The sequence below is a fragment of the Phascolarctos cinereus genome, unplaced genomic scaffold, assembly GCF_003287225.1.
Source record: "Phascolarctos cinereus isolate Bilbo 61053 unplaced genomic scaffold, phaCin_HiC Scaffold_3;HRSCAF=262, whole genome shotgun sequence".
NCBI lineage: Eukaryota > Metazoa > Chordata > Mammalia > Diprotodontia > Phascolarctidae > Phascolarctos > Phascolarctos cinereus.
In genome coordinates, this window is record NW_027555736.1 from 152,975,052 (window position 1) to 153,001,400 (window position 26,349).

The window sequence follows — 26,349 nt, forward strand, 5'->3', positions numbered from 1 at the left end:
GACCGTGATGTCTGAGGATTATCTGAAGGAACTAGGGATGTCTAGACTGGAAAAGAGAAGGATTAGGGGGCATATGGTAACTATGTAAATATTTAAAGGACCATCATATTGGGCCTCAGTTTCCTCTCCTATAAAATGAAAGGATTAGGTGGTTCTCTACTCTGAGAAGTACTCAGAGATGAGGGTTACTGTGAGGTGACATCTAGCTCTAAATATATAACTCTGTGTCACTACATGAAAGAAATCAGACTCATTCGGCTTGTCCTCAAAGGATAGAATTAGGAAAACATGATCCATAAAACTATAGAGAATATGATTTAAGGTCAATTTAAATTAATACTTCCTAAAAATTAGGACTGCCCTAAATCAAAATGGGCTGCCTTGAGAGAGAACATCGATTTTCCCTCACTGGAAATCTTCAGATGAAGATTAGATGACCCTTTGTTAGGGATGTTGTATAGAGAATTACTGTATAAGCATAGGTGAGTAGTACCAGATGGTCTGTGAAATCCCTTACCTTGAAGGATCTAATTCAGGGGTTGATAAAAATACACTGATACCTTCTATGTATTTATGTTAAATGACCTTGTAGGTAAGTTAAATCTTTCCTGATATTGACTATATTTAATTTAATACCTTACTAGAATCATAGAATCTCAGAATTGGAAAGTAACTTGAAGATCATCTCCTATAGTTTATTCATTTTATAGATAAGGAAATGGTTGGTCAGAGATATGAAGTGACTTAAGTAACATCACACAGGTCATTTGGAGTACCTAAATGTTGGGTTTGGAAACTGTCATTGATATGTTGTTAAATTAGGAACAATCTGGTTTGGGGTTTGTTTTATTGTTTTTGTTTTTTGCCGTACATCATAGTCACGACCCTTCTCTTGATCTTGTGTCATTTTTCTCCCAGGTTGTAATGTGCTCTCTCCACCATCCCTAATAACTGAATACACAGATTTTGCCGTCTTGTTGATCTGTGATGCAGTTAGGCCTCATAAAGAAGTTAGAGACTTCAGTATTCATTTTTCAGCCTTAGGAAAGCCTAACCAGGAGAAAATTAACCTGAGAGAGCAATGCCATTAGCCCTGTCCTATATATTAATTACTTCTAACAAGGTTGTAAATTTTCTTAGCACAGGGAACATATCTTATCCTACTTTTTCATCTCACAGTGATTAGCATGGTACCAACCATATAGCAAATGATCAAGGCTAACAGGATCATAAGATTGCAATTGGAAGAGTCCATCTTATCCAAGAGCAGCTAGGTGATGAAGTAGATAGTGCACTGGGTTTGGAGCAAGAAGACTTATCTTCCTAAGTTCAAATATGACCTCAGACACTTACATGCTCTGTGACCCCGGGCAAGTCACTTAACCCTGTCTGCCTCAGTTTCTTCCTCTGTAAAATAACCTGGAGAAGAAAATGGCAAAGACCCTGAATGGATTAATAAAGAGTGATGAGCTGAAAAACGACTGAAAAATAATACAACACCTTATCCAACTCTTCTCATTTACAGATAAGGAAACTGAGACTCAGAAAGGTCATTTCATTTTCTGGAGTCACATAACTAGTAAATGGCTGAGTTGAGACTTAATTACAGGTATTATGATTCCAAGGCCATCATTCTTTCCCCCTATACCTAAGACTAGTTGGGGTTGTTCTAACTGAGTGGATAAGTTAAAGAAAGACTATAAGATGTCATAAGAACTTTGACATCAGATAATGATTGATTGAAGGAATTAAGGATGTTTAGCCTGGAGAAGAAGAGATGCTCTTTTCAAGTCTGTGGAGGGATTTAGGCTTGTTTTCCTTGGCCTCAGGACAGAACTATGAGTGGTGGATGCAAGTTGCAAAGGGAAAAATATGGGCTTGATGTCAGGAAATACAGCCTAACTATTAGAGCCGTCCAAAAGTGGGATGGGTTGCCTGGAAAGGCTTACTTGAGTCCTTTAAATGAAGACTGAATACCCATTTGCAAACTGGTATAAAGGAGATGATTTATCAGGTCTGGGTTGGGTGTGATGGCCTCCAGAACTCCTTCTAATTCTGAAATTTTGCTGTTCTCTAGAGTCTGTTTTGTGGATAACCAAAGGTTAGATCAGCTTGGACTAAAAACCAGATAATTCTGCTTAGGTCACTAGAAAAGGATGTATCAGACTCAAGCAGAAGTATAATGGAACTGGAAAGAGAATACTAACATTTAAGGAACCAGACAAAGACCCTACTAGACCCAGGAATAAATTAGAATGAAGAATCCTTGACCAAGAGAATAAAGACTTAGCCCTTAAACTGAAGAAAACTAAGCCCTACAGGTATTCCCTGTCTTGGCTATCATTGCCTGTGCATACACAGTTTGTGTCCTCAAGACTACAGAAAAATTGTTCTGCTATATTTGAAAGGACTAGCTTGAGGAGATGTTATATATATATATATATATATACATATATATATATATATATATGTGTGTGTGTGTGTGTGTGTGTGTGTGTGTGTGTGTGTGTGTGTGTGTGTATAGAGTAGTTATTTTAGGAAAAAACACTTATTAAAAGTTTAGAGTAAAGGTGATAATAGTGCTATAAATAAGAGCCCTAATCCTCCAGGTAGTTATATCCAACACAAAAAAAAAAAAGAACAGCAATTCTTACTAGACATCTCCAAGCTATGCTACCTGAACTCTTGCTTTCTTCTCCTACTATAATCCAGACTCTCACCGTTGTGCTCCTGGACTCTCGTTTATTTTCACCCCCTCTTACCAGGTCCCAGGCCCACCATGCCACTGCCTAGCCATCTCAGAGCCATGGTGCTATGCTCATACTCTCTGCTCCCCTTCCCTTCTTTCCAACTCCATCTTCCCTAGATGTATCATCATTATTAGAAGGTAAGCTTCTCTGTAAAATGAGGACAAAATACTTGGGCTTAGTAACTCACAAGGTGATCGTAAAGAAACCACTTTTTCAACCACAGAGGAATACATAAATGTGAGCTCTCATTATCAGAAAATCTAATTCCAGAGGTAAATAGCAGAGAAAGAGAGGAAATACTGATGTGCTCTTTTAAGATGGAAAAGCTCTCTCTAACGAAAAAAGAAATATATAGCTGGATAAAATGTAACTTTGCCAAGATTTTTCCTTTTGATGTATTTTCTATTCAATCAACATCACTTTTTTGCCTAGCCTGTGGTAGGCTTTAATTGGAACATTATTTTATCTGACATAATAGTGTTGCCTTATATTGCAAAGCTTTATTGCAAGAGCAATTTACGCAAAATGGCCTTCTCAGCTTCAAATACAGCCTTACAACAAGTTGCCGAGTTTTATAAAAAAAAAAAAACCATTGTCCTCTGGCCTAGCATGTTGTCTGAGATATGTCAGTTTAAGAGAAACAGTCTGAAATGGTCATTGCTAAGGAAACATTCAGACATTTGCCTTGATAGTAACCTCTCAAGTTGTGGCTGCAATTATAAGGAGTTAGAGATGCAGAAGACAATAGTAGTGATAATAATGATGATGATGAACGTGTATATAGTGCCTAACATGTTCCAAGTACCATATTAAGCATTTCACAAGTATTATGTCAATGATTCTCATAATCCTAGAAGGCAGGCGCTATTATTACCCCCATTTTACAGATGAGAAAACTGAGGTAAAAAGAAGCTAAGTGATTTGCCTAGGGTCACACAGCTGGTAAGTGTCTGGGGGAGGGGGGTGGATTTGAACTCAGGCCTTTCTGACCCCAGGCCTGGAACTCTATCTACTGCACCGCCTAGCTGCATGCAGAGAAAAGTTACCTAACAAAGACCAGAAGTGCTTGATGATTGAAATTTCCAGTTCCCTCCCATAGGAGTGAGGCAACATCCTGCAGTTTGGTAGTGGGCAACTATCACCAATCTGTTCCTTCCTGTGACAGCTACATTGGCGCTTCAGCACCATAGGAGATGTCACCTTTCGTTTAGAAACCGGCTCTAATATCTGTGATATAAAAGTGGTACAAAAGAGAGGAAGGGAGAAACATTTGGAACTCAGAATCCTATAAAAATGAATGCTAAAAATTTTCTTGACATGTAACTGGGGAAAAAATAAAATACTATTTTAAAAAAAGATTTAATTTAAAAAAAAAGAAAGAAAAAGAAAAGAAAAGTAGTACCAGGAAGTAGAAGTAGAAATGTATCATTCTGAATGGTGATGCCAGCAGCTCCTGTGGGTTTAGCTATCATCTTGGTGCACAATCCTGTCATCTCTGCTAAGCTGCAGTCCCACATCACCAGCTGCCTACTGGACATTTTGAACTGGATGGCCCATAGGCATCTCAACCTCAACATGTCCAGAAGTCCTTCTGTCATCATGTTTCCTATAACCCAGGTTCATAATCTCAGTCTCCCTTTAGACTTTTCCCTCTCCAGCACTCCCTGAGTCCCACATCCGCAGTGTCTTTCATACACGTTTTCTCTTCTCTGCTCACACCACTATCACCTTGGTCCAGGCCTTCATCATCTGTTACCTGGACTACTTCAATGGTCTCCTAGATAGCTCCCTGTCTTAAGTCCCTTTTTGCCAATTTATCTTTCATGTAGTTGCTGTACAGATATTCCTAAAGTAGAGATCTGATCATGTCACTCTTCTGGCAGTGAGGTGGTAAAGTACATAGAGTGCTGAGCCTGGAGTCAGGAAGACCTGAGTTCAAATCCAAACTTGGAAACTTAGTAGCCATGTGACCCTCTCAGCTTCCTCATCTATAAAATGGGGATAATAATAGCACCCATCTCCCAGTGTTGTTGTGAGAATATTTGCAAAGTGCTACCTAAATGTAGCTAGGTGGTACTGTGGATAGAGCACCGGTCTTGGAGTCAGGAAGATCTGAATTCAAAACCGGTCTCAGACTCTAGGTATGTGCTCCTGGGCAAATCACTTAACCCCTATTTGCCTCAGTTCCTAATCTGTAAAAGGGGGACACACTGGAGAAGGAAATGGCAAATCATTCCAGTATCTTTGCCCAGAAAATCCCACTAACCAAAGTCCATGGGGTTATGTAAAGTCACATATGACTGATCAACTGAAGAACAACATAAATGCTAGCTATTATTATTATTAATTATTGTTGTTGTTATTCAAGCTCCAGAGGTTCTCATTCCCTCTAAACTCCTCTAAAAATAATAAAGCTGAAAAATGTACTCCCTTATTCATCCCTGCCTCATAAAATCCTAGCTTTCTTCAAGGCTTAGCTGAAATGCCAACTCCTATAGGAAGCCCTTCCTTATCCCCCCTAGGTGCTAATACCCCCCATGTTGAAATTACTTCATATTGACTTTGTATATATTTTATATCTATTTACATACATACATGGTATGTCCTTCACTCCCTACCCCCAATTAAAATTGTACATACTTTGAAAGCAAAGATTGAGAGACTGTTTTATCTTTTTCTCTTCAGTGCCTGCCACAGGGTCTGGTGTAGAGAAGGCTCTCACAGGAGGCTACCTTTTTATCAAAATATTCTTCTTTATTAAACTAATATGACTATAATATTTTTTAAAAACCTTAAATTTGATAGTCTTTTAAAGAAACAAAACTAAATATGATGCCTCAGATATATAGGCATTTTTTCTTGATAGCTTGTTCCTTATCTTATCCTATTCATTCAAAAATCTGTTCTGTGTTTTCAAGAGAAAGGCTCCCTTCTGTCTGAATTCTCCTGTACTTCACTTTTTCTCAAACCATGTCTCTCTATCTGGGAGCGATGATTCTCTTTTAGGGAGAGAAAACCTGGCTTCTTTGCCTCTTTACCACTTCTCTGTCTTTAGGTGGCCTATGAAATATGGTAAACTAAAATATCACCTGTTTAAAATGTCCAAACATAGCTGGGATTTCCTTGAATTTTAAAAATCTGCCCCCCCCCAAAAAAAGCCTTCTTTCTGTTTCATTGACAATTTAAAGTCTTTAGCTCCTCTTTCAATCTGGGCAGGATTTCAAAAGTGGAGAAATAAAAGAAATTTGTTCTAGAAAGAGGGTGAGGATGAAATGGGTAAACAAAGAGGCAATGGCAGGATGATAATGGGTAATGAAAGCTTAATAGGTAGAGGCTAGACTGAAGATTATATGAAGGAGAATCATGTGAAGCGACTCAAGATCCTGCCATGTGAGATTCAATGGAAAGAGCTAGGTATATGTTAACCTGGAGAAGATAAGACTTAGGTGGGACACTGTAAGCACTTAAAGTATTTTTGGGATTCTCACATAACCGAGAGACTGGGATTGTTTGGTTTGATCACAGGGAACCAAATGGGTAGAAGTTTCAGAGAAACAGATTTAAGTGGTATTGCAGGGAAATTTTCCTCTTAATTAGAACTATACCAAAGTGGAATAGACTGCCTTGGAAAGGAACTTTATCAGTTAAATGGAGATGATAATAATAAAAATAGCTAACGTTTATACAGTGCTTTAAGGTATGTAAAATGCCTTACATATATATTATCTCATTAAATTGTCAATGAAACAGAAGGCTTTTTGGGGGGGGAATTTTTAAAATTCAATGAAATCCCAGCTATGTTTGGAAATTTTAAACAGGTGATGTTTTAGTTTACTAAATCTCATAACAATCCTGTGTGATAAAATGCTATTATTAGCCCATTTTACAGATGAGAAAACTGAGGCTGAGAGAGGTTAAGTAACTTGACCAGGGTTACACAGCTAAATAAATGTCTAAGGCAGGATTCAAATTCATTGAATTTGTGCTCTTGCCTCAAGAGCCATCTCCTTGATGTTGGGGACTATGTTTTATCATTTTTTAAATCTCCATATAATCAGTACCTATCTCAGAATATGTGTTTAATAATGTTTGTTGAAGCTGTGCTTAAATCAGGGGTGGGGAACCTAGGGACTGGAAGCCACATGTGGCCTTCTAGGGCTTTGGGTGTGTCCTTTTGACTGAGTTTTACAGAACAAATCCTTTTATTAAGATTTCTTCTGTGAAGTTTGGAGACAATGAAACAGCCACACTTGAGAACCTAGAGGGCTACATGGGGCCTCAAGGCTGCAGGTTCTCCACCCCTGGTTTAAATTTATATTTCTTCTCCATCCCTCTTAGCCCCCAACATAGTAGACGACTCATGTAGTAGACATTCAATATATCTTTCTTAATGTATGTTTGCCACCCACCTATGGAAACCTCTAGAAGAATGCTTCACACCCATCATCTCCTTGCCTTCATTTTCACTCCAGGAAATATTTATCTTTTGTGGTTTTAGAATGCAGAGACTTTGGCTGAGGGGACTTTTTTTCCAAATGTACCACCATTGTTCAACTATGTGTGTGTGTGTGTGTGTGTGTGTGTGTGTGTGTGTGTGTGTGTTTCAAATGACCAAACCTTTTTGTTGTCATTTCAGGATCACAATATCCCATCTTTCACTGTGTGAGCAGAAGTTCTCACGAAGAGGTTCCCGACAGCTATTGTGACCCTACCACCAAACCTACTCCTGAAGAAGAACCCTGCAATATTTTTCCTTGCCCAGCCTTGTAAGCAATCCAAATTCTTCTCTTTAGCTTACCTTTTATATCAACTTTGCTTTATAAACATTTGTTCATTCCTAATCTGGGAGTTTGGATTGCTAATCCTGTATATTGATTTGTCAAGGACCTACGATTTCATCAGTGTCAGAACTCCCAACGTGGTAACTCCCTCCTGATATGCACTACGGCAGGTATATGACTCAGAGTCTCAGAAAATTGCCTGAGGCTCAAAATGGTTATATGATTTGCCTATGAACACACAGCTACTAAGTGCCAAAATCAGTATCTGAACCCAGATATTCCTGATGCTAAATTCACCACTACATCTACTATGTAATGTGATTTCTCCAGGATATTTAACACCTTTAAAAAAACACACTGTAGAGTAATGGATAAAGAACCGGCCTCAAAGCCAGGAAGACCTAGTCTCAAGTCCTTCTGACAGTGACCCTGAGCAAATCACTTAACTAATTCCTTTGTCCAAGGGACAACTCCCTGAGACCAAAAGGTACAGAGAAGGTGCTGACCTGTACTGGAAGAGGGAGGTTCCTCACCTGAGAGAGTCTGATGCCAACAAAATCACAGATCCTGTTCTTATGGAAGGAAGGAAGGAAGGGGAGAGAGGGAAGGAGGAACTAGAGAGAGGGAAAGGAATGGAGGAAGGAAGGAAGAGAGAGAGGGAAGAAGGAGGGAGGGAAAACAAGAAAGGAAAGAAGGAAGAAAGGAAGACTACCTGGGTACATCATTAATGTTGTAATTATCAATTATAAATTCAGGATGTAGGCTATGCATTAAACTCTGTCTATGGAGCAAGCATGCCTGTCATCCAGGATTAAGAAGAGAGTTCTATTAGCTAGAAAGCAGTTTAGTGTGCTCCCATGACCTCTTTCCCTTGCCTCTTCTTGGTAAGGGATGACTATTTCATATGTGTTTGCTGATGAAACATGTGGGCCACTGAAATCACAATAGAACTATAAGCCCTGGCTACCCATATTCCCAGAGTGGCATAGACAAACACAAGGTTTGACTTTCTACTTCAAGCACCAGGAGAGGTTTTTGTCTGTGTCATAGAAGGTTACAAGAGAACTTAGAGGTCAGCCACGACATCCCCTGCATTTTGCAGATGAAGAAACAGAAGTTTAGAAGAGAAATGACTTGCCCAAGGTCACACATATATTTAGTAGCAGAGCCAAGACTCAAATCCAGATCTTTTGGCTCAAAGTTTGAGGCTCTTTCCATTATACCAAGGTTAAGTGTAATTGTTGAGTTCATCACGACTTTCTCTGATGACACACATATCATTACTTTAGTAATATATAGTAATACCATATACTATCAATAATAAAGATATTGTTGTTAAACCAGTTGTTACTGGTTATTCATTCCTTTGTATGAATTAGAGCTACATCTGGTATATTGGAAAGAGTACTGGACTTGAGTCAGGAAGACCAACATTCTAATCCCGCCTCTAATACAATACAATAATAGCTAGGATTTATGTGATGCTTTGAGTTTTGCAAAGTGCTTTGCAGATATTCTCATTTGATCTCCACAACAACCCTGGAGGTTGGTGCTGTTACTATCAGCATTACAGATAAGGAAACTAAGGTAGACAGGGGTTAAATGACCTGCTCAGGGCCACCCAGCCAATAAGAATCTCAGGCAGGATGTAAACTCATCCTCTAGACTCCAGGTCCAGAACTCTATCTACTGTACCCTCTAGTTCCTCCAATTTAACAGCTGAGTGACTCAGGGCACATGATTTATCCTCTGTATCACAGTCAATGCCCTATAACTTACCTACTAAGTGGAGAGGAGCATGATGCAGCAGAGTCCTGGATTTGGAGTCGGAAATCTTGCGTTATTCCAGTTCTATCACTTAATACCTCTATGAATTTCAACAAGTAGTTTCACCCCTCTAAGCCTCAGTTTCTTTAGCTGTAAAATTTTCTCCAGCTCAAAAATCTATTATCTTTTTATCCTAAGTCATAGAGGGATGGGGATTTTCCTTCCCCGGCTAACCACTGATCCTTCTTATATTTGCATTTACATGATGAATTAAGGCAAATCCCTTCCTCTGTGTGAGAGGTAGTTGAAAGCTGGTTTTGCAGGAAGGGAATATAGAGACAGATTTTAGACAATGGACGAGTCCTACCTGAACGTAGCATGAAGGGGATAAGTACCAGAATAACGGAGAAGGTACAAAGAGGGTGAAGTAGGGCCATGCAAAGGAAAATTATGCTTCTGAAGAAGGTTAGGGACAACTCTGCATACAAGAACAGAGACCTGCTCAAAGAGTCATAGGCTCTGACACATTATAGAAAGCAAGGGTTTTTAACCTTCTTTGGTATTGTTTCTTTACCAACAGGTGAAGCCCACACACCTCCTCTCACAATGTTTTTAAATATACAAAATAAAATAGGATTACATAAGAAACCAATTATTTTGAAATAAAGGTGTTATTTTTTCCATTCCAAATTCACCACCTGCTACAGTCTATTGACAGAGACTCCTTGTGGTTCCATGAACCCCTGGTTAAAAACCCCTGCAGCAGGGCAAAGCACTGTTCATGTTGGTGAAGTCAGCTTCCAGTAGTCTTTTATAGCTACACTCCCCTAAGAACAATTTTTTCAGCTGAACAAAAAAAGTTCCAAAAGCCAACAAAACCATTCTGCAAAAATGTTCCCTCTCACCCACTGCCCTACTCACACCTAGGCATGTCATAGGGAGGCATATAGAAAATGACTTCTCTTCCTTTTGTTTGTTTGGCTTTTTTTTTTCCCCAAGCCCTTGTTTGGTGGGTTCCTAATCCTCTGGCCAAACTCTGTATGATAATTGTGCTCCTGTGAACATTCCCCACAGAGATCCAGGTTTATATCATTAGTCATTTGTAAGAAGTTGCTCCCCTTCCAAAGGTCTGTAAACATGAAAGTTAGCTTCTCCAACATTATAAATCCAATGATTTTTCTTTGAAGCAACGGCCTGCTATCATTATTCATTGATTCTCCTAATGTTTAATGGTAGGTAACCATTTGTCTCTCTCTGTCTTTTGTCTGTTTCGTTGTTTAGCTGGGACATAGGGGAATGGTCTGAATGCAGCAAGACATGTGGCCTTGGAATGCAACACCGCCAAGTTCTCTGTCGCCAGATGTATGCCAACAGGACCCTAACTGTGCAGCCATACCGCTGCCAGCACCTGGAGAAACCAGAGACCACCAGTACTTGCCAGCTGAAGATCTGTAGTGAGTGGCAAATCCGGACAGAATGGACCTCGGTAAATCAGAGTAGTTTGGAGTTTGCTTTATTAACTGGAATTGCAGGAGGATCCCCTAACTTACCTCTCCTGCTTTTAAGGGGGAAATAGCCTGAGTCACCTTGTTCTTTAATTATATGTGAATGGGATAGGTACGATAGAATAGAACACTAGGCCTGGAGTCAGGAAGACTCATCTTCCTGAGTTCAAATCTGGCCTCAGACACTTACTAGCTGTGTGACCCTGGAAAAGTCACTTAACTTCTTTTGCCTCAGCTTCCTCATCTATAAAATGATCTGGAGAAGGAAATGACAAATCACTCCAAGAAAACCCTAAATGGAATCAGGAAGAGTCAGATACCACTGAAAAGTTTAAACAACAGTAATTCTAGAAGCTGCCTTTATTTAGAGTCCAGGATGTGCTGAGCCTTTGGGCAGAAAGCAACCTCTTACATTTTAATTCAATTCATTCATTCTCAGATCAATCATTCAGGAAGACATCGCCTATATGAGTCAAAATTGAATCTTGGCCAGGAGCAGGAATAAACTAGATGAGGGATGCCTTTAACCTAGGGACCAGGGAGACTGATAGGGGCCAGGCTAGGGAACCAGAAAGTATAGGCAATTTGAAAAGAAGGTGCAGGATGAAGCAATAAGTAGATATCTTAGCAGGTAGGTGGAACATGAAAGCAAGGGCTGGGGGAGGAGGGGAAAGATATTCTACCAACAGACAGCTGACAGAAATCAGGATCTGAAAGGTGTGGAAACAGCTATCAGGTACTCTGCCACAATTAGTGAAGAGTCCCATCTTTAGAAAGACTAAGGGTTGGGATATAAGACAGCACCTTAATTCTCTAAGTACTTGGATACCAGGCAGGGAATCAAAACAGGGCCCAGTTACTGGTAGTAGGCTACAAGGCAGAAGCTTTGAGTAAATCACTGAAATAGCAGTGGATTTTGATTGGCTGCCTCAAGTCTAACAAAAGGCTTGAAGTCCAAACTGATTTTGTATTCATTTCAGTCAAAAGGAATAGTCAAAACTCAATTTCAATTTCTGGAACAGAGGTATGATGTCAGATTAGCTGGTAATAAGATGAATTTCATGCCATCCTCCTGGTCTAGCATTCCTAAAATTTTCCCTTCCTTAGGACAGAATTTGCCCCAGAGTTTAGAGAATGGGAGCATATCTGTGGAAATTGCATAGCCCTATCTGCAAAGGTTAGTGGACTCTAGGAGCAAGGGGTCCGGCTAATCAGTACAGTGCTTTCAACAAGCCCCACAGTCTTTTGGGGCCTTTAACTTTCTAACACTGCAATCCATTAATTGTAGTGAAGACGCCTCTGCCCCAACAGGCAACATAAGGCAGCTTTAATGGCACCCAATCAACAAGCATTTATTAAGTGCTAATTATTCTCAGGTGCTATGCAAAGTACTAGGTTCCAAAGAAAGACAAAACCAGTCACCTCACCCTGTCTTGCAGGGTCATTTGAGTCCAGTGGCATCTACGAGGAACTTACATTCTAAAGAGGGAGACAACATAAAAATAGATATAGACAAGATACACACAGAGTAAATGGATAGTAACCTTAGTGGGGAAGGCACAGCTTTCCTTTCCTCTTCTCATACTCATTCTTTTTGAGGTTTCTCTTTCCCTCTGCTTTTTTATTTTTTATCCTCTCTGCCTAAAAATTACCGGAATTATAAATTATAATTATAAAACCTGAGTGGTCCATCATGACCTAGTTCTACAGTGCTGCCTCATTCTGTCCCTTCCTTGCTTCCTTTTTCTCCCTTCCTCCTCTCCCTCTGTCCACATGGGAAATCATTCCCTCACATATGGGTGCTCTACCCAAAGGAATATAAATTCTGATTGCTTAAACCTCTCAAGATATCTTGGGGCTTTGGGAACTCAGTTGTTTTTTCTCTTTCCTAATTATTTATTCTATCATTTTTCCCTTAACAACTAGGATAATTAACTCTTTGTCCTGTAGTTTCATTCATGATTCCTTAAAATAGAGCTCTAGAAAACACTGGGATTCAAATGGAGCTACCTGACTGTGCCTTAAACCCAAATCACTGTGGCTCTCACTGGCCAAGAATAGGGCCCAGCTCAAGCCTTATTTGGTCACTGTTTGGGTTTTGATGGCTGAGTGTAAATAAGAATTGTTCTGCTGTGGCCAGAGACCCTGAGGGTCTTCCCCTCCTAGATTGATTTCTTTTTTTCAAGTAAGCAAACTAGGCCATTTTCTACCTCATTTCTTACCTAGCCTTAAGTCACTGAATGGGTGTTACATCAGGCAAACTGAGACCTGGGAAAGACCTTAGCTTAAAAAGACCAAAGTCTCCCACTGCATCCAGGATCATCTCCAGTCATTCTGACCTATGTCTTGCCACTGGACTCAGATGACCCTGGAAGAGAGGGTGAGGCTGGTGACTTTGAGCAGCTCTGCCTCACTTAAATCCAATTCACTTGCAAGTCAAGACATCACCCTCCTGATGTCATTGGTCCTCTTCAAGAAAGGAAGATGAACAGCAAAAGCAGTTCTTCAGCCTTGTACAATTAGCATTTCCTTTCTTGACCTCAGTTTCCTTATCTGCACAATGTGAGTGTAGGATGACATTCAACTCAGTTCAATTTCTCACAAAGCTTTAAAATCCTTTACAATTCAAATATTCAATCAATTAAGAACTTATTAATTAAGCCCTTACTATGTGCCAAGAACTGATTGTGCTAAGCACTAAAGGTATGAACAGTAATAAACAGTCTCTGACCTCAAAGAACTCATTTTCTATTGGGAAAGCCAACATGTAAATAAGAAGATATATGCTAAGTATAAACAAATTAGGTTACTAAGGCAACCTTGGAGAGGAATGCCTGAGAAGCTGTGCTCTAGAGCAAAGGGGTCAATCACATGGCCCTCTGGCCCCACGTGACACAAAACACTCCCAAGTGTAGCCCAAACCAAATTAAAATGTAATTGGGAAATATTTAACAAATTAAACAAAAACACAATACAATCTAGACAATGTTTATATGTGGTTTTCTAAGTCAATATGCAGCTTACATGCATCCTTATGTATGGCGTGTTGTTCTGCCATTTTCAATGTCTGACTTTTCATGATCCTTTTTGGGGGTTTTCTTGGCAGAGGTACTAAAGTGGTTTGCCATTTCCTTCTCCAGTTCATTTTACAGATGAGGAAACTGAGGCAAACAGGGTAAGTGACTTGCCCAGAATTACACAATTAGTGTCTGAGGCTGCATTTGAACTCAGGAAGATGAGGTACTGTTCCATACAGGCCTGGTACTCCATCCATTGAGCCACCTAGCTGGCCACATATAGTTTAATGGCCCACCATTTCTTTTTGAGTTTGACACCACTTACCCAGAGCTTCCAATCCACATTGTCTCCACCCCTATCCCCTACATCGTGGCTACTGCTTAATCTTCTTGGTTTTGCTCTTCATTTATAGAGACCACTGATCACTCTTGACCAAAAGACTGTCATGAATACCCTGAGGTTTTGAGTGACTCTTAAAGAAAGACTTTCCTTATCTTTCCTTGGGAGCAGCCTTAAAGAATATTTTCCTGGAGGCATCATGGGGTAATGGATAGAGCACTGAACTTGGAGACAAGCAGACAAGTGGTATCAGATACTTACTGGCTGTAACTGACCCTAGGAAATTCATTTAACCTCTCTCTCTGGGTCTCATTTTCCTCATCTGTAAAATGAAGTGAGTTAGGACTTGATCACCTCTAAGCTCTGAAAAATCCATGACACGGTGGTCCATCCTTTTTCATTCAAAGACATAAACGTGTCTATATTTTCCATGGCAAACCATGGGCAAGGGATTTAGAGGAACGTCCCTGAAATGAACTTTGGTAGTGGGATGTGCTCTATACATGCTGATGGGGAAAGGACAGACAGAATAAGCCTTTAAAGGACATCTGCTTGACTAAAACAATGAAGAGAGAACAATATGAGGGGAGGGGAATGAAAAAGTCTATGAGTCAAAGAGAAGAGTAAGGTAAAAAAGGAAAAATGGAAGCAGAAATAAAATGTAGGAAGAGATAGGCAGGCTTCCATACTCTGTAAATCTTTTTCATCTGTGGTGTTCACACCTAGTCTTGCACCAGAGATCACAATAGTGCTTTGAAATCTCCGTGCTTGCCTCCACTGCCCTTGTACCCAGGAGCTTTTCAAATAGTCACTTGATCTTTCCCACTCGAGTACTAATTTATGCCAAGCTAAATAGAAAATAATGCAAATCTTATTTATTTTCACTACTGTCTGGTAGGAAGTATAGTTAAAATGTTTGCAAGCTAGTATCTATTTTGCATTTATTTGCAAGTCTGCTTTAAAGTCTTCGAAGGATTCAAAAATTTCAAAGTAGATGGGAAAATGGCCAAGATGTTATCCTGCTGCTGTGTGAACTTTCAAAGACCAGCACAAACCTTAGCCCTTATGAAATCCAAAGAGTAGGAAAATATTCCTATCGGATGAAAGAACTCTTCCTGCCCCCGCCGCCCAATTGATTATGGGATAAGGGAGCACACTTAGGTCAAATAGCAGATTTAGGGAAATTGGGAAGACGCGAGCTGTGCCTGGGATCTAAGAATTCTGCAGACAAATCACCTTCTAATGCACTCTGTCATGTCTAAGACCAACCTGGAAGTTTAGGTTGAGTTTGCGTGCTGCTGAAGGAGTATGTTGCCTCTTGAGGCCTCTATTTCTTCATGTAAAGTGAGAGGATTGAACTAAGTGATCTTTGAGGTCTCGGCTAACATTCTGTTGACTTTTTCTCCCTGGGAAGTCCCAAGTCATATAATATTTAAAACATGGGACTAACAACATTTTCACCTCCAAATGGCAAAGCTCAAAAATAATTGAAATACCTTCCCCACCCCTGATCCTCCCAATCTTTATACAAATGGCATCTTCCCAGCTGTTAAGTATTTGGTCTGTAATAATAGAAAAGAATATGGCTAATGGACATAGAGACAGTGGGTTGGTAAGAAGGGCATTGAAAAGAGGGCACTGGATGGAGTTTTTCATGGGCAAAACTACCAGGGGCATGGGGATCATTGATTTAGAGCTGGAAGAGACTGTTGTTGTTGTTCAGTCATCTTTCAGTTGCATCTGCCTCCGTGACCCCATTTGGGTTTTCTTGGCAGAGGCAAACAGGGTTAAATAACTTACCCAGGGTCACACAGCTAGTTAGTGTCTGAGGCCAGATTTGAACTCAGAAAGATGAGGTCTTCCTGACTCCAGGCCTGGCTGTTCTATCTATTGTGCCACCAAACTGCCCAGAAGAAACTTTAGAAGTCATCTACACCAACCCCTTCATTTTAAAAATGAGGACCTGGGGTCATAGAGGATAAATGACTTGAACCCAGAACCTCTGACTCCAAATCCGGCATTCTTTCTGCTAAGCTCCACTACCTCTCTACCTCACCAGACTCTCCAAGGGCAGTCTACCATGAATAGGGGAGTTGTCTCTCCTGAGCATATTCTTATACAGCAGTTAACGAAGGACAAAGTAGCCCTTTTTTTGAAATTCTGTCTGGAAATGATGCCTTGGAACTGATACCACAATTCATGTGTCTCTCAAAGTCAGCATGGAGGGCAGAGTGAATAGAGTGATAGAGTGCCCATCAGCAAGACGAGAGTTCACATCCCACTTCTAACACTTAGAAGCTGTGTGACTGTGGACAAATCACTTCATCTTTCAGTTTCATGTTTCTCAACCACAAAAATAAAAGAGATTAATAACACCTGCAGTACCCACTTCTCAGGGCCACAAGGCTCAAATGAAATAATGTATATAAAGTGCTTTAAAAACTTTAGGTATTGTGTGTCAGTTATCATTAACATTTTTCTCTGTGTAATAAATAAAGCCTAATATTCCACTGACCTCAAGGATATTTCCTTTTAGTGTTCAGTACCTTGTGGTGTGGGGCAAAGGACTCGAGATGTGAAGTGTGTCAGCAACATCGGGGATGTTGTCGATGATGAAGAATGTAACATGAAGCTCCGGCCAAATGACATTGAAAACTGTGATATGGGGCCCTGTGCAAAGAGCTGGTTCCTGACAGAGTGGAGTGAAAGGGTAAGAAAGACTCAGTAGAATAGCACTTGTTTTGTGAGTATAAGTCACGTTGCTTTTAGGTTCCACCATCATCACCACCCCCAATCCCTGTACAAATATATACAAACATATAGCACTGAAGGGAACGATGATAAAGCTGTAATGTCAGACCCAGCCTTTAGCTACCTATATGAATTGTGTAAGCTGAGATTGCTACCATCTCTTATCCCTAAAGAGAAGGAGGCTTTTTAAGGCAATGGGCATCCTAATGGGAGAATGGGCAGGATTCCAATGAACAAGAGAGTAATCCACATGAAAGAAATTACATGAGTAAAGACACAGAGATAGAAAAGTACATGGCATGTTTAGGGAATGATTTGGTTACAGCATGAAGTATAGGGAAGTAGTGGGAGATAATTCTATTAGTTTTCATTTTCTGAATGTAACTCATTTTATTCTTTATAAAACAATCTCATTGGGACCATTTGTCTCTGAACTTATTGGTTTTGGCCTCCTTCTTCATTATCTGCAGATGTCCAGCTCATGTGGTTTGCTCCTAGCTTCCAAATCATTAGTCATGTAAATGTGGATCCATGAGATGGCCCCTGGGGCGTCAGTGTGACTTATAAGGAGCCAAGTCTCAAGCTAGAGAGAGCAAATGGAATATACCCAGGCCATGGGGATAACTGGCCTCCTGAAAACCTAGGAATAGGTCTTGATTCTAACCTAAGCACTATTGGTCCATACCCCTAATTCTAACTACATGTTAAAAATTCAGGAAGTCATGAAGTTGTCTTTGCTTTTCTAAGAGGCAGAATATCCAAGAGACATCGTTCATATGCCAGAATCTGAAAACAAAATCATTGACTAGCCACAATGGGCAATATGGACAAATTTGGGGCCACCTGTAATTGAAGAAGGTTATATTCACTGGCTCACAGACTTGGAGCTAGAGGACACTTTAGAGGTCATGTAGTCCATTCCCTTCATTTACACGTAGAGAACCAAGGCCCAGCAAGGTTCAGAGCTTTCCCTGAGTCACACAGACTGTAAGTGATGGAACCAGGATTCAAACTAACTCTCTGACTCCAAGTCTGGTAGTTTGTCATGTCCTTTATGTGAGGCACAAGTCAGTCACTCAGTGATTGAGGGGTTACATTAGCCTCAGAATGCCTTTGGGACTCAGAAGGTCCACTATGTAAATAACTTAGTGTACCGTGGCCCAAGCCATTTCATACTCTTATTTACAATGGTGTAATTTTACCTGAAAAGTTATTCAAGGTTCATTTTATGTGTGCTGAAGCTATTTTTCCTTTAATGATAATATATAAATCCCCCCCAACCACTTTGAAGTAAATTTGCTTTCATTTTGATATGTTCCCTTGCTAGATCAAACACAATTTGAAATCCTTATTTAGAGCCAGGCATGGCTGCATTTATATCCTCCTTCATTGAAGGAGATGTTTTTGTAATTAGTAATTTTTTTTTCTTCCTCAAAAAGGTTTTTCAGCCATGAATGTTGAAAACTGAAAAAACAAATTGAAGTTATGTTTCTTTTTTTCTCTGAATCATAAATGAATTCGTTATTTGCAAACATTCACTCTTACTTCTGTCAGACTTATTTTTTTCTTTTGCTCTGAAAAGTTTATTGTTTTCTTCTTAAAATATTAAGGATTAGAAACTTGAGTCACCACAATATAATATATGCTCTAAATATTTCCCTCACTTGATAGTGACTAGCAAAATAATAACTTACTTAGCCAAAGTGGTCAGGGACTTTGATATTTTGTAGTTGAATCAGTTTTGCAATTAACCAAAGGCTGACTTATTTGTACAGTGAAATTTCTGTTAATAAAGGAAACCCTTCTGTAGGATCTAAGGACTTTAATCAGGACCTCTCCTTTATGGGGATGCATTTAAAGTATTTGATACTGTTTATCCCTGTTTCAGAGACCCACATGACATGAAGGACCAAGTACTGTATAAAAGAATTTTGTCATCATCTTGGCGCATAACCCCTAACTAGGAAACACATATATGGTAACCCCTCAGTATACGAAGACCAGCTTCCCACTAGTAAGCACTGGCAAGCAGGTAGTTGACATTTGCAGAAGAAAGTTGTATTAAAAGAAGGAGAAAAATAAAACAGAGCTACTTAACTGGACAGCTATAAGCCCCAAAGATGTATTAACAAAGTCAATCAAGCAATAAACATCTACTATGTTCCAGACACTGAGCTAATTGCTAATGATACAAAGAAAGGCAAAAGACATTGCCTGCTTTTGAGGAGCTCAAAATCTAATGGGAGAGACAATGTGTAAACAGCTATGCTCAAACAATATACCTCCAAGACAAATGAGAGCTCATCTAGTATACATGGTTTTTGTTTCTTTTGTTTTGTTCAGTCTCAACCAATTACCAGCCCCACTCATCACCATGCCTGCTTTCAGAGGAAAACATTTATTTTTCCCAGGCCCACAAAGGAGAGAGTGAGCAAAAGATGTCAACATACCTCATATATCTCAGAAGAAACTTTTAAAAATTAAAAAAAAATTTTATTTACCACAACTCTTCAGTCTGGTTTCAAAGCTATCAACCACAGAGCCAAACTATATCCGATGACTGCGTGGAGTAAACCTAAAGAGGGAAATACAATTTACCCCTAAATGACAGGTAGAAACAAAACATCAGAAATCCAAGAGAAATAATGATTATTTCAAAAAAAGTGAGGTTTTATTAGAGGTGTAGGTAAGAAACTTAGATGTATTCCTAAAAAATATCAATGGGGCAATTGGAAGGAACTGAAGTTTAGAGAGGAAGTAATCAATCTATCAACCTGAAATTGCAGAATAAACTTAGATTACAATGATGTGATATTAGATTAATTAGATGTGATATTTGTTGTCACTGAAAATACAGTTAGAATTAAGGAACCCTCATAGAACCCTATTCATCCCTCTCACATGTACTTACTACGGTATTTTGTATTGTATTTATATTTGAACATTTTTTACCTTTTCCTACTGATGCTTCCAAGGACCAAGCCTTATTTATCCTAGTATTCCCCTAGAACCTAAGATAGTAATAAAAGTGTTTGAATGAATGAATATTCCCTAGAGGCTAGTTAGGGCCTTTGAGTACTGTGTAGATCCTCTTGAGGTCAGCGTTTTAGCTAGCTTCCATCAAATAACTGTGGTGCCTTGGACCGGCATAAGCTTTACAAATTACTTTTCCCCAGTTGTATCTCAAAGCATACACCTCTATGCTTAGGTATGCACTTTTTTCTCTCTGTTAGAATATCCGCAAAATGATGCAAGGTTGAAAGAGTACAAACAAAGAGAGATAGCATGAAAAAACAAGATGTAAAGAAATTTCAAACAGGTCAACCCCACATGGTATTCTCCTGACGTGTTTAGAATTACAAACTCACTCCAAACTTTGCTCACCCAAGAGTTCTCCTATATAATTGATTGAATCTCTATCCCTATCTCTATAAATACATGGGTGCTCTGCTTAATTGCATTAATCAGTTATCTGAAAATGCAATATTAAAGGGAACAACTTTAAAGACATGAGCTAGTGACATAGGAGCAAAATTATAAATGGACAATGTGCCAAATGACATTAGAGCAAGATTTAGAGCACAATTTTGCAATTTTATGATGGTAGTTCATTACAATTTATAAACATAATTTAAAATGATGACTGAGGCAACCTTATAGGAGGCATGCCTGTTTTTCACCATAAAAAATGTATTCTGTTGTATCAAGAGAAGAAAGAGGTGATAAAAAACTTATTTAAATTTCAAAAGATGGGATACAAAATTAAATTTAAAGGAGAGCTATTGTATGTTTACAGTCCTCCTGGGATCAATTCAACCATGTTAGCATGTAAATAAAGCTGGAATAAAAAAGACAAGCCATTTCCAGAGGGTTATTTGTGAATTAACTATTATTCCCCCAAAGACTCCTATGTCTGTGCTGCTTAATCCCAGAGATTTAACTCATAATCAAATCACATCTCTGCAGCTGATATGGCTTAAATATGTTTGGTCGCTACTTCCAGATATTTGTCAAGGGTATTCACCAGAATGAGCACTCCCATCAGTGAGCTGGGGTTGCTTTCTGTGTCCTTCTAATATAGATCTCATGTGTACTATTGAATTATATTTTGTATGTGGAAAGATATTACTATCATCATGTCATGGACTCTGTAATTTCATCAGTATGTGGGTACTCCCTTCTCTCCACTGGCAAATTGCTAAACTCCTTTGGTTCTTAGCTAATTGAGAAAAAATTAACTGATTCTACTTGTTCGATTTGTAATGGAATTGTGGCTCCCTATCGATTGGTAGGATCTTCCCTCTCTGCAAACAAAACAAAACAAAACAAAAACAATATGCTAAACATTCTGTTTCCTTGTTCCATTTCACCCTCAATCTTTTGGTCATTACTGCTTGTCTTCCACATGGTGCCTGTGTATCCTGAGTAAAAATACCCTCCTTTCTTTAACCTTAAAACAACCGACTCATCATAATCATTCTACATCTTCTGATTCAATATGGACGTATGGGTAGCAACCATGCTTCATTTTCCACTTCAGATACAACCATTAGGATCCCACATCCTTTTCAAAAAATCATTTCCATTAAACTAATTTTTAACCTCTAGTCAAGTTCTCCCTTATTATGGCATGGAGGTATATCTGGCTTCTGAAAGGCAACCAATCCAGAAAATCTTGGAACATAGGACCAGGGACTAGGTGTCAGTTATGAAGGGAAGAAAGACAGCGTAGCTAACTACAACCAGAATCCATTGCCAAATTTTTCTTAATTAGCCCAAGAATGTAGGAGTTCAGCAGTATGCCAATGGAGATAAAGGAATACCCACACACTGATGAAATCACAGAGTCTATGGTGTGTTGATTGTAATATCATACATACAAAATATCATTCAATCTTTTTTTAAAATGTGACCTGTGATTTATATGCCTTAACTGTATAACTCATGCCCTAGCTGATCAGCATGACTTCAGTGCTCATTACGGACTTAAACTTATTTAAAAATGTTAGCCTTTCTCATCATTTGGCCAATCTTTCTGGTCAGGTACCCTACTCTGGCAACTTCTATCACCTAGCTCAATCCAAGCAGGAACCAGTTTAGCTTCTGCTTATTTTGTTCTGTTGTACTATAATGAATAAAATCAATTTAAATTTTCCAAGTTGATAACCGGAGTAAGTTTCTAAGGGTTTACTAAGAAAAATTAGCCAATTGAAACTGACAATTAAATTCTCTCACTTTGGACAGAGAACTCAGCACCATCTTAGCATTAAAAAAAAAATACGAGGAAGATCCTGCTCTATTACTCCGTAGAAAGTAAAGTGGAAAACACATCTTTCCAATTAGTTTGTGTGTTTTTATATCTCTGTAATCAGATACCAGCTGCTGGTTGTGTGTCTGATAAGCGCATGAGTCAAGGTTAGAAGAAAACTGCCAAAGGACAGAGTTCATGGATAGGGAATGAAAAAGAGAGTTTGAGAGAAAGCAAAGAAATGCTGAAATGAGACAGAATCTAGATTGACTCAGGAAGCAGCCAAGAAGAATATTTCCAAAGGGAAATAAGTAATCTAACAATTGGGATATAAACTATTAGGGTCTTTGAAGCCTCAAACTGGGGAAGCATGTACAAACTGCCTAGTTGTGGCAAGCAGGGGAGTGAAGAGACAGAGATTGAGACAAAATTAGGCAACTTAATGAAAAGATTTCTTTGAGGATACCTCCAACTCTTTCTTCATAGAGGTGGGGAACCATGGGAGTACATTAATATTTCATTACTTTCATATATGACAATGTGGTTAGCCTTTCCGAAGTGGGAGGATGGCCCCTTAGTTTCAAATTTTTGGCTACCACAAAAAGAGTTCTTATAAATATTTTTTGTATATGTAGATCTTTTTCTTCTATATTTGATTTCTTGGAGGTATAAGCCTAGTAGTTGGATAGCTGGGTCAAAGGGTATGCACAGTTTGAGTACTCTCTGTTCATTGTTCCATATCTATTTCAAGAATCCTTGCCCTGTTTCTTCTCCATGAGCTACCTAGACTCCAACATGTACTCTGGAATATAGCACACTCAGTCCAATCAAATGGATCTTAAAAAATAACAACAACCGTAAATTCTGAGACTATCACAGACTAACAATAACTACACACAGTAGTGATGTTGCTGGTTCAAAGGGTATGCATAGTTTCATAGCCCTTTGGGCATAGTTTCAAACTGTTTTTAGAATGGTTGGACTGATTCACAATTCCACCAATAATTCATTAGTGTGCCTATTTCCCCTCATCCCTTCTAGCATTTGTCATTTCTGATAGGTGTAAAGTGTCAGTGCTTCAGAATTGTTTTAATTTGTACTTCTCTTATCAATAGCAATTTAGAGTGTTTTTTTTTTCATATAACTATAGATAGCTTTAATTTCTTCTTCTGGAAACTGCCTGATAATATCCGTCAACCATATATCAATTGGGGAATGGTTCTTACTTTATAAATTTAACTGAATTCCCCATATGTTTGAGAAATAAACAGAGAATTTCACAGAGAAACTTGTTATAAAAATTTTTGATATTACTTCTCCATCTATCTTTCTAGCATATCTTTATTTGTGAATGTCTAAGCCTGTGATTTATCAATGTAGGAAGTTACCAGAGAACATCTACAAAATAGATATATGGATATGTATTCAGATTTGTCTGCTGCCCAAAACCAATATTAGAGCATAAACAGACACATTTAAACACCTGATTCATGCTCTTCAATGCACATGCATGTAATAGTTGCTCCAGATATATGCTTTCATTGGAGTGTGAAAACTCCTTCTACTGTTGCAGATTAGCACTTCCCATGTAATGTATGGTCTTAAGAAGAATTTCTTGAAGTATTGATGGTTTATGTGACTTGTCCATGGTCACTGCTTGCTAGTTCATGTGTTAGAAGCACAACTCAAGCCTAGATCCTCCTGAGTCCAAGGCTGGTCCTCTATCCACTATGCCATGCAGTCTCTCCAGTTTGGGTTTTAAAAAATCACATTTGATATATCATCGAAAACTACTTATTGGTGAACTCTATGGAATGAAAGTTAAGAACTTGAGAGCCACTATAAAATTCTAGCTATAAAATAATAGCTACCCCTACAGAAAGACTGGCCTACATTATATGTAATTTATTTTTCACATATCCCTGTTTCATTGTCCAGGGATCTGATTGGTCTAAGAATGTAAGAAGGACTCTCAGGGGATGGGGTGGGGGAGAGGGATCAGCAGTAAGACAAAAGATTTCCAGGCTCAAGTTTGTTGTGAAAAGTCCTCTGTGGTTAATGTACTGAAAACGTGATCTGACTGCACTCAGCAGAGAATGTTTGTGTACTTTCTCCTTTGGCACTAACCTGGTTATTTGATGCTGTACTTCAGGCCCGACATTGTAATTTCAGATAGGCCCATGGAGGACATGTAGAAGCTTTCATGGAAATCTCCAGCTTGCCTTGGGAAGGAAAAAAAGGAATTAAATTAGATATTCAAATGGAATTACCTGGAAAGAACTATTTGAAGGATAAAATCTTTCACTGAAAGTGTCTTCATGATTACATGGTATCTTGGGCTGTAATGTGATGCAGCCATAGGACAAACTCTTAACTTTCCAGACTGAGGTATGATTATTTGGATTTTTAAATATGAGATAGGTCACTATTTGTAGAAGGAAGGAAATTACTTTAATTCCTACAGTCTGGCAAGGTTGAGTTAATTGTGATTTGATCTACCTCACCATCCTTTAGGATAATTTAGGTATCTTACTGTTCAGAACTGGAAGAGGCAGCAGACAGTCCAGGCCAAAAAAACTTTTAGCCTGGAATATTCATATAATTGGAGCAAAGTGATTTCTTTTTGTTTAAATTATCTGATTCATTGGCCGCATTCTGCAATTCATTCAGCTTAGAATAGTGGCTCACATTTGTCAAGGACCTTCAAGTTTGAAAAGCACTCTTATACCTGTGATGCAGACAGATTTTATAGATGAGGAAGATGAGGTACATAAAATTGAAGTTATTTGTCTAGGGTCATACCAAACTACTACAGGAACTCAAGTCTTCTGACAGATCAGTGTTCTTTTTTACTACATTTGGTGTAGGATCAGAGATTTAAAGCTAGAAGGGACCTTAGAGGCCATCGAACCCAAACTTCTTGGTTTTACAAACGAGGAAAATAAGACACAGAGAGATTAAGTCACTTATCCAGGTCACACAGCTCTTCTTTGTATGGCTATACATTTAGGACCATATAAAGTGGTTGGAGGCAAGAGAGTGGTAAATGAAACCCAGGTATTCTAGGTGAGTGAAGGTATTATTTACTCTTAGGAAGTTTTTTGTTTTGTTTTTGTTTTTATATAGATAGCCACCTGTCAAATAATTTCATATGAGATTACCCAAAAGCCAAAGCAGTGATGATTTAGTTTCCCATGAATTTATGTTGATTTTAAACATGTGGCCTGTTGTCAACCAGGACACTAACTTGCTATGTGATCATTGGCAACTTCTCTGGGACTCATTTCTTCATATGTAAAATCAAAGGGTGGGGTTAAATGGCCTCTGATTTCCCTTCCAGCTTTCCATCTGTCATCCCATGGCCTTATGTATTTGTGTGTATTTAAATAAGCAATTTATAGCCAACTCAATAACAAAAACAACAACAGAAAGAAGATGAAGATGATGAAGAGGAAGAGGAGGAAGGAGGAGGAGGAGGAGAAGAAGAAGATGACGACGACTATGACGACGACAACAGCATAATGGATAGAAAGTCAAAAATATGTTACAGAACAGTTGTAGCTTTGCTTTGGTAGGAGTTTCCTTACTGGAAGATTTCTTTCTCCCTGACCCCCACCTCTGCTAAAAAAAAAAAGCCAACTAAAATGGAGTTACTTGGATGAAGTTATTTTTGTGTCATACTGTCAGATTCTTGTTGTTCAGTCGTTTCAGTAGTGTCTGACTCTGTAACCCTGTTTGGGGTTTTCTTGACAAAGGTACTAGAGTAGTTTGTCATTTCCTTCTCCAGCTCATTTTACAGATGAGGAAACTGAGGTAAATAGACCCTGTGACTTGCATAGGGTCACTCAGCTAGTAAGAGTCTGTGGCTGAATTTGAATTCAAGTCCTCTTGATTCCAGGCCCATCAATCTATCCACTGTACCACTTAGCTGCCCTTGGGAGACTGTTGGAGGAACATTTTTAAAAATTTAATAATCTATAATACCAAAGGAACATTTATGAAATGTGGCATATATAATGCAAATGTGCATTACAATTGAAAGGTATACATTGTTCAAACAATTTTTCTTGAAGGGTGACAATGTACAGAAATCTATACTCCAGTAGAGGGAAACATGGTGGAGAGTATTTGGATAAAATTAAAAGGAGACAGAAATAGTAGTGATGATAGTTAGGGAATATACTACAGAT

General features: G+C 38.8%; 1 protein-coding gene across 1 annotated transcript in view; it reads left to right on the plus strand.

Moving 5' to 3' along the window:
• Nucleotides 1-26,349, plus strand: part of THSD4 (thrombospondin type 1 domain containing 4) — an 891,140-nt gene that overhangs the window by 822,004 nt on the left and 42,787 nt on the right. The window contains exons 12-14 of the mRNA XM_020982022.2: nt 7,387-7,516; nt 10,580-10,784; nt 16,697-16,870. Coding sequence (XP_020837681.1) covers nt 7,387-7,516; nt 10,580-10,784; nt 16,697-16,870 — 509 coding nt within the window. The remainder of the gene's footprint in view (nt 1-7,386; nt 7,517-10,579; nt 10,785-16,696; nt 16,871-26,349) is intronic.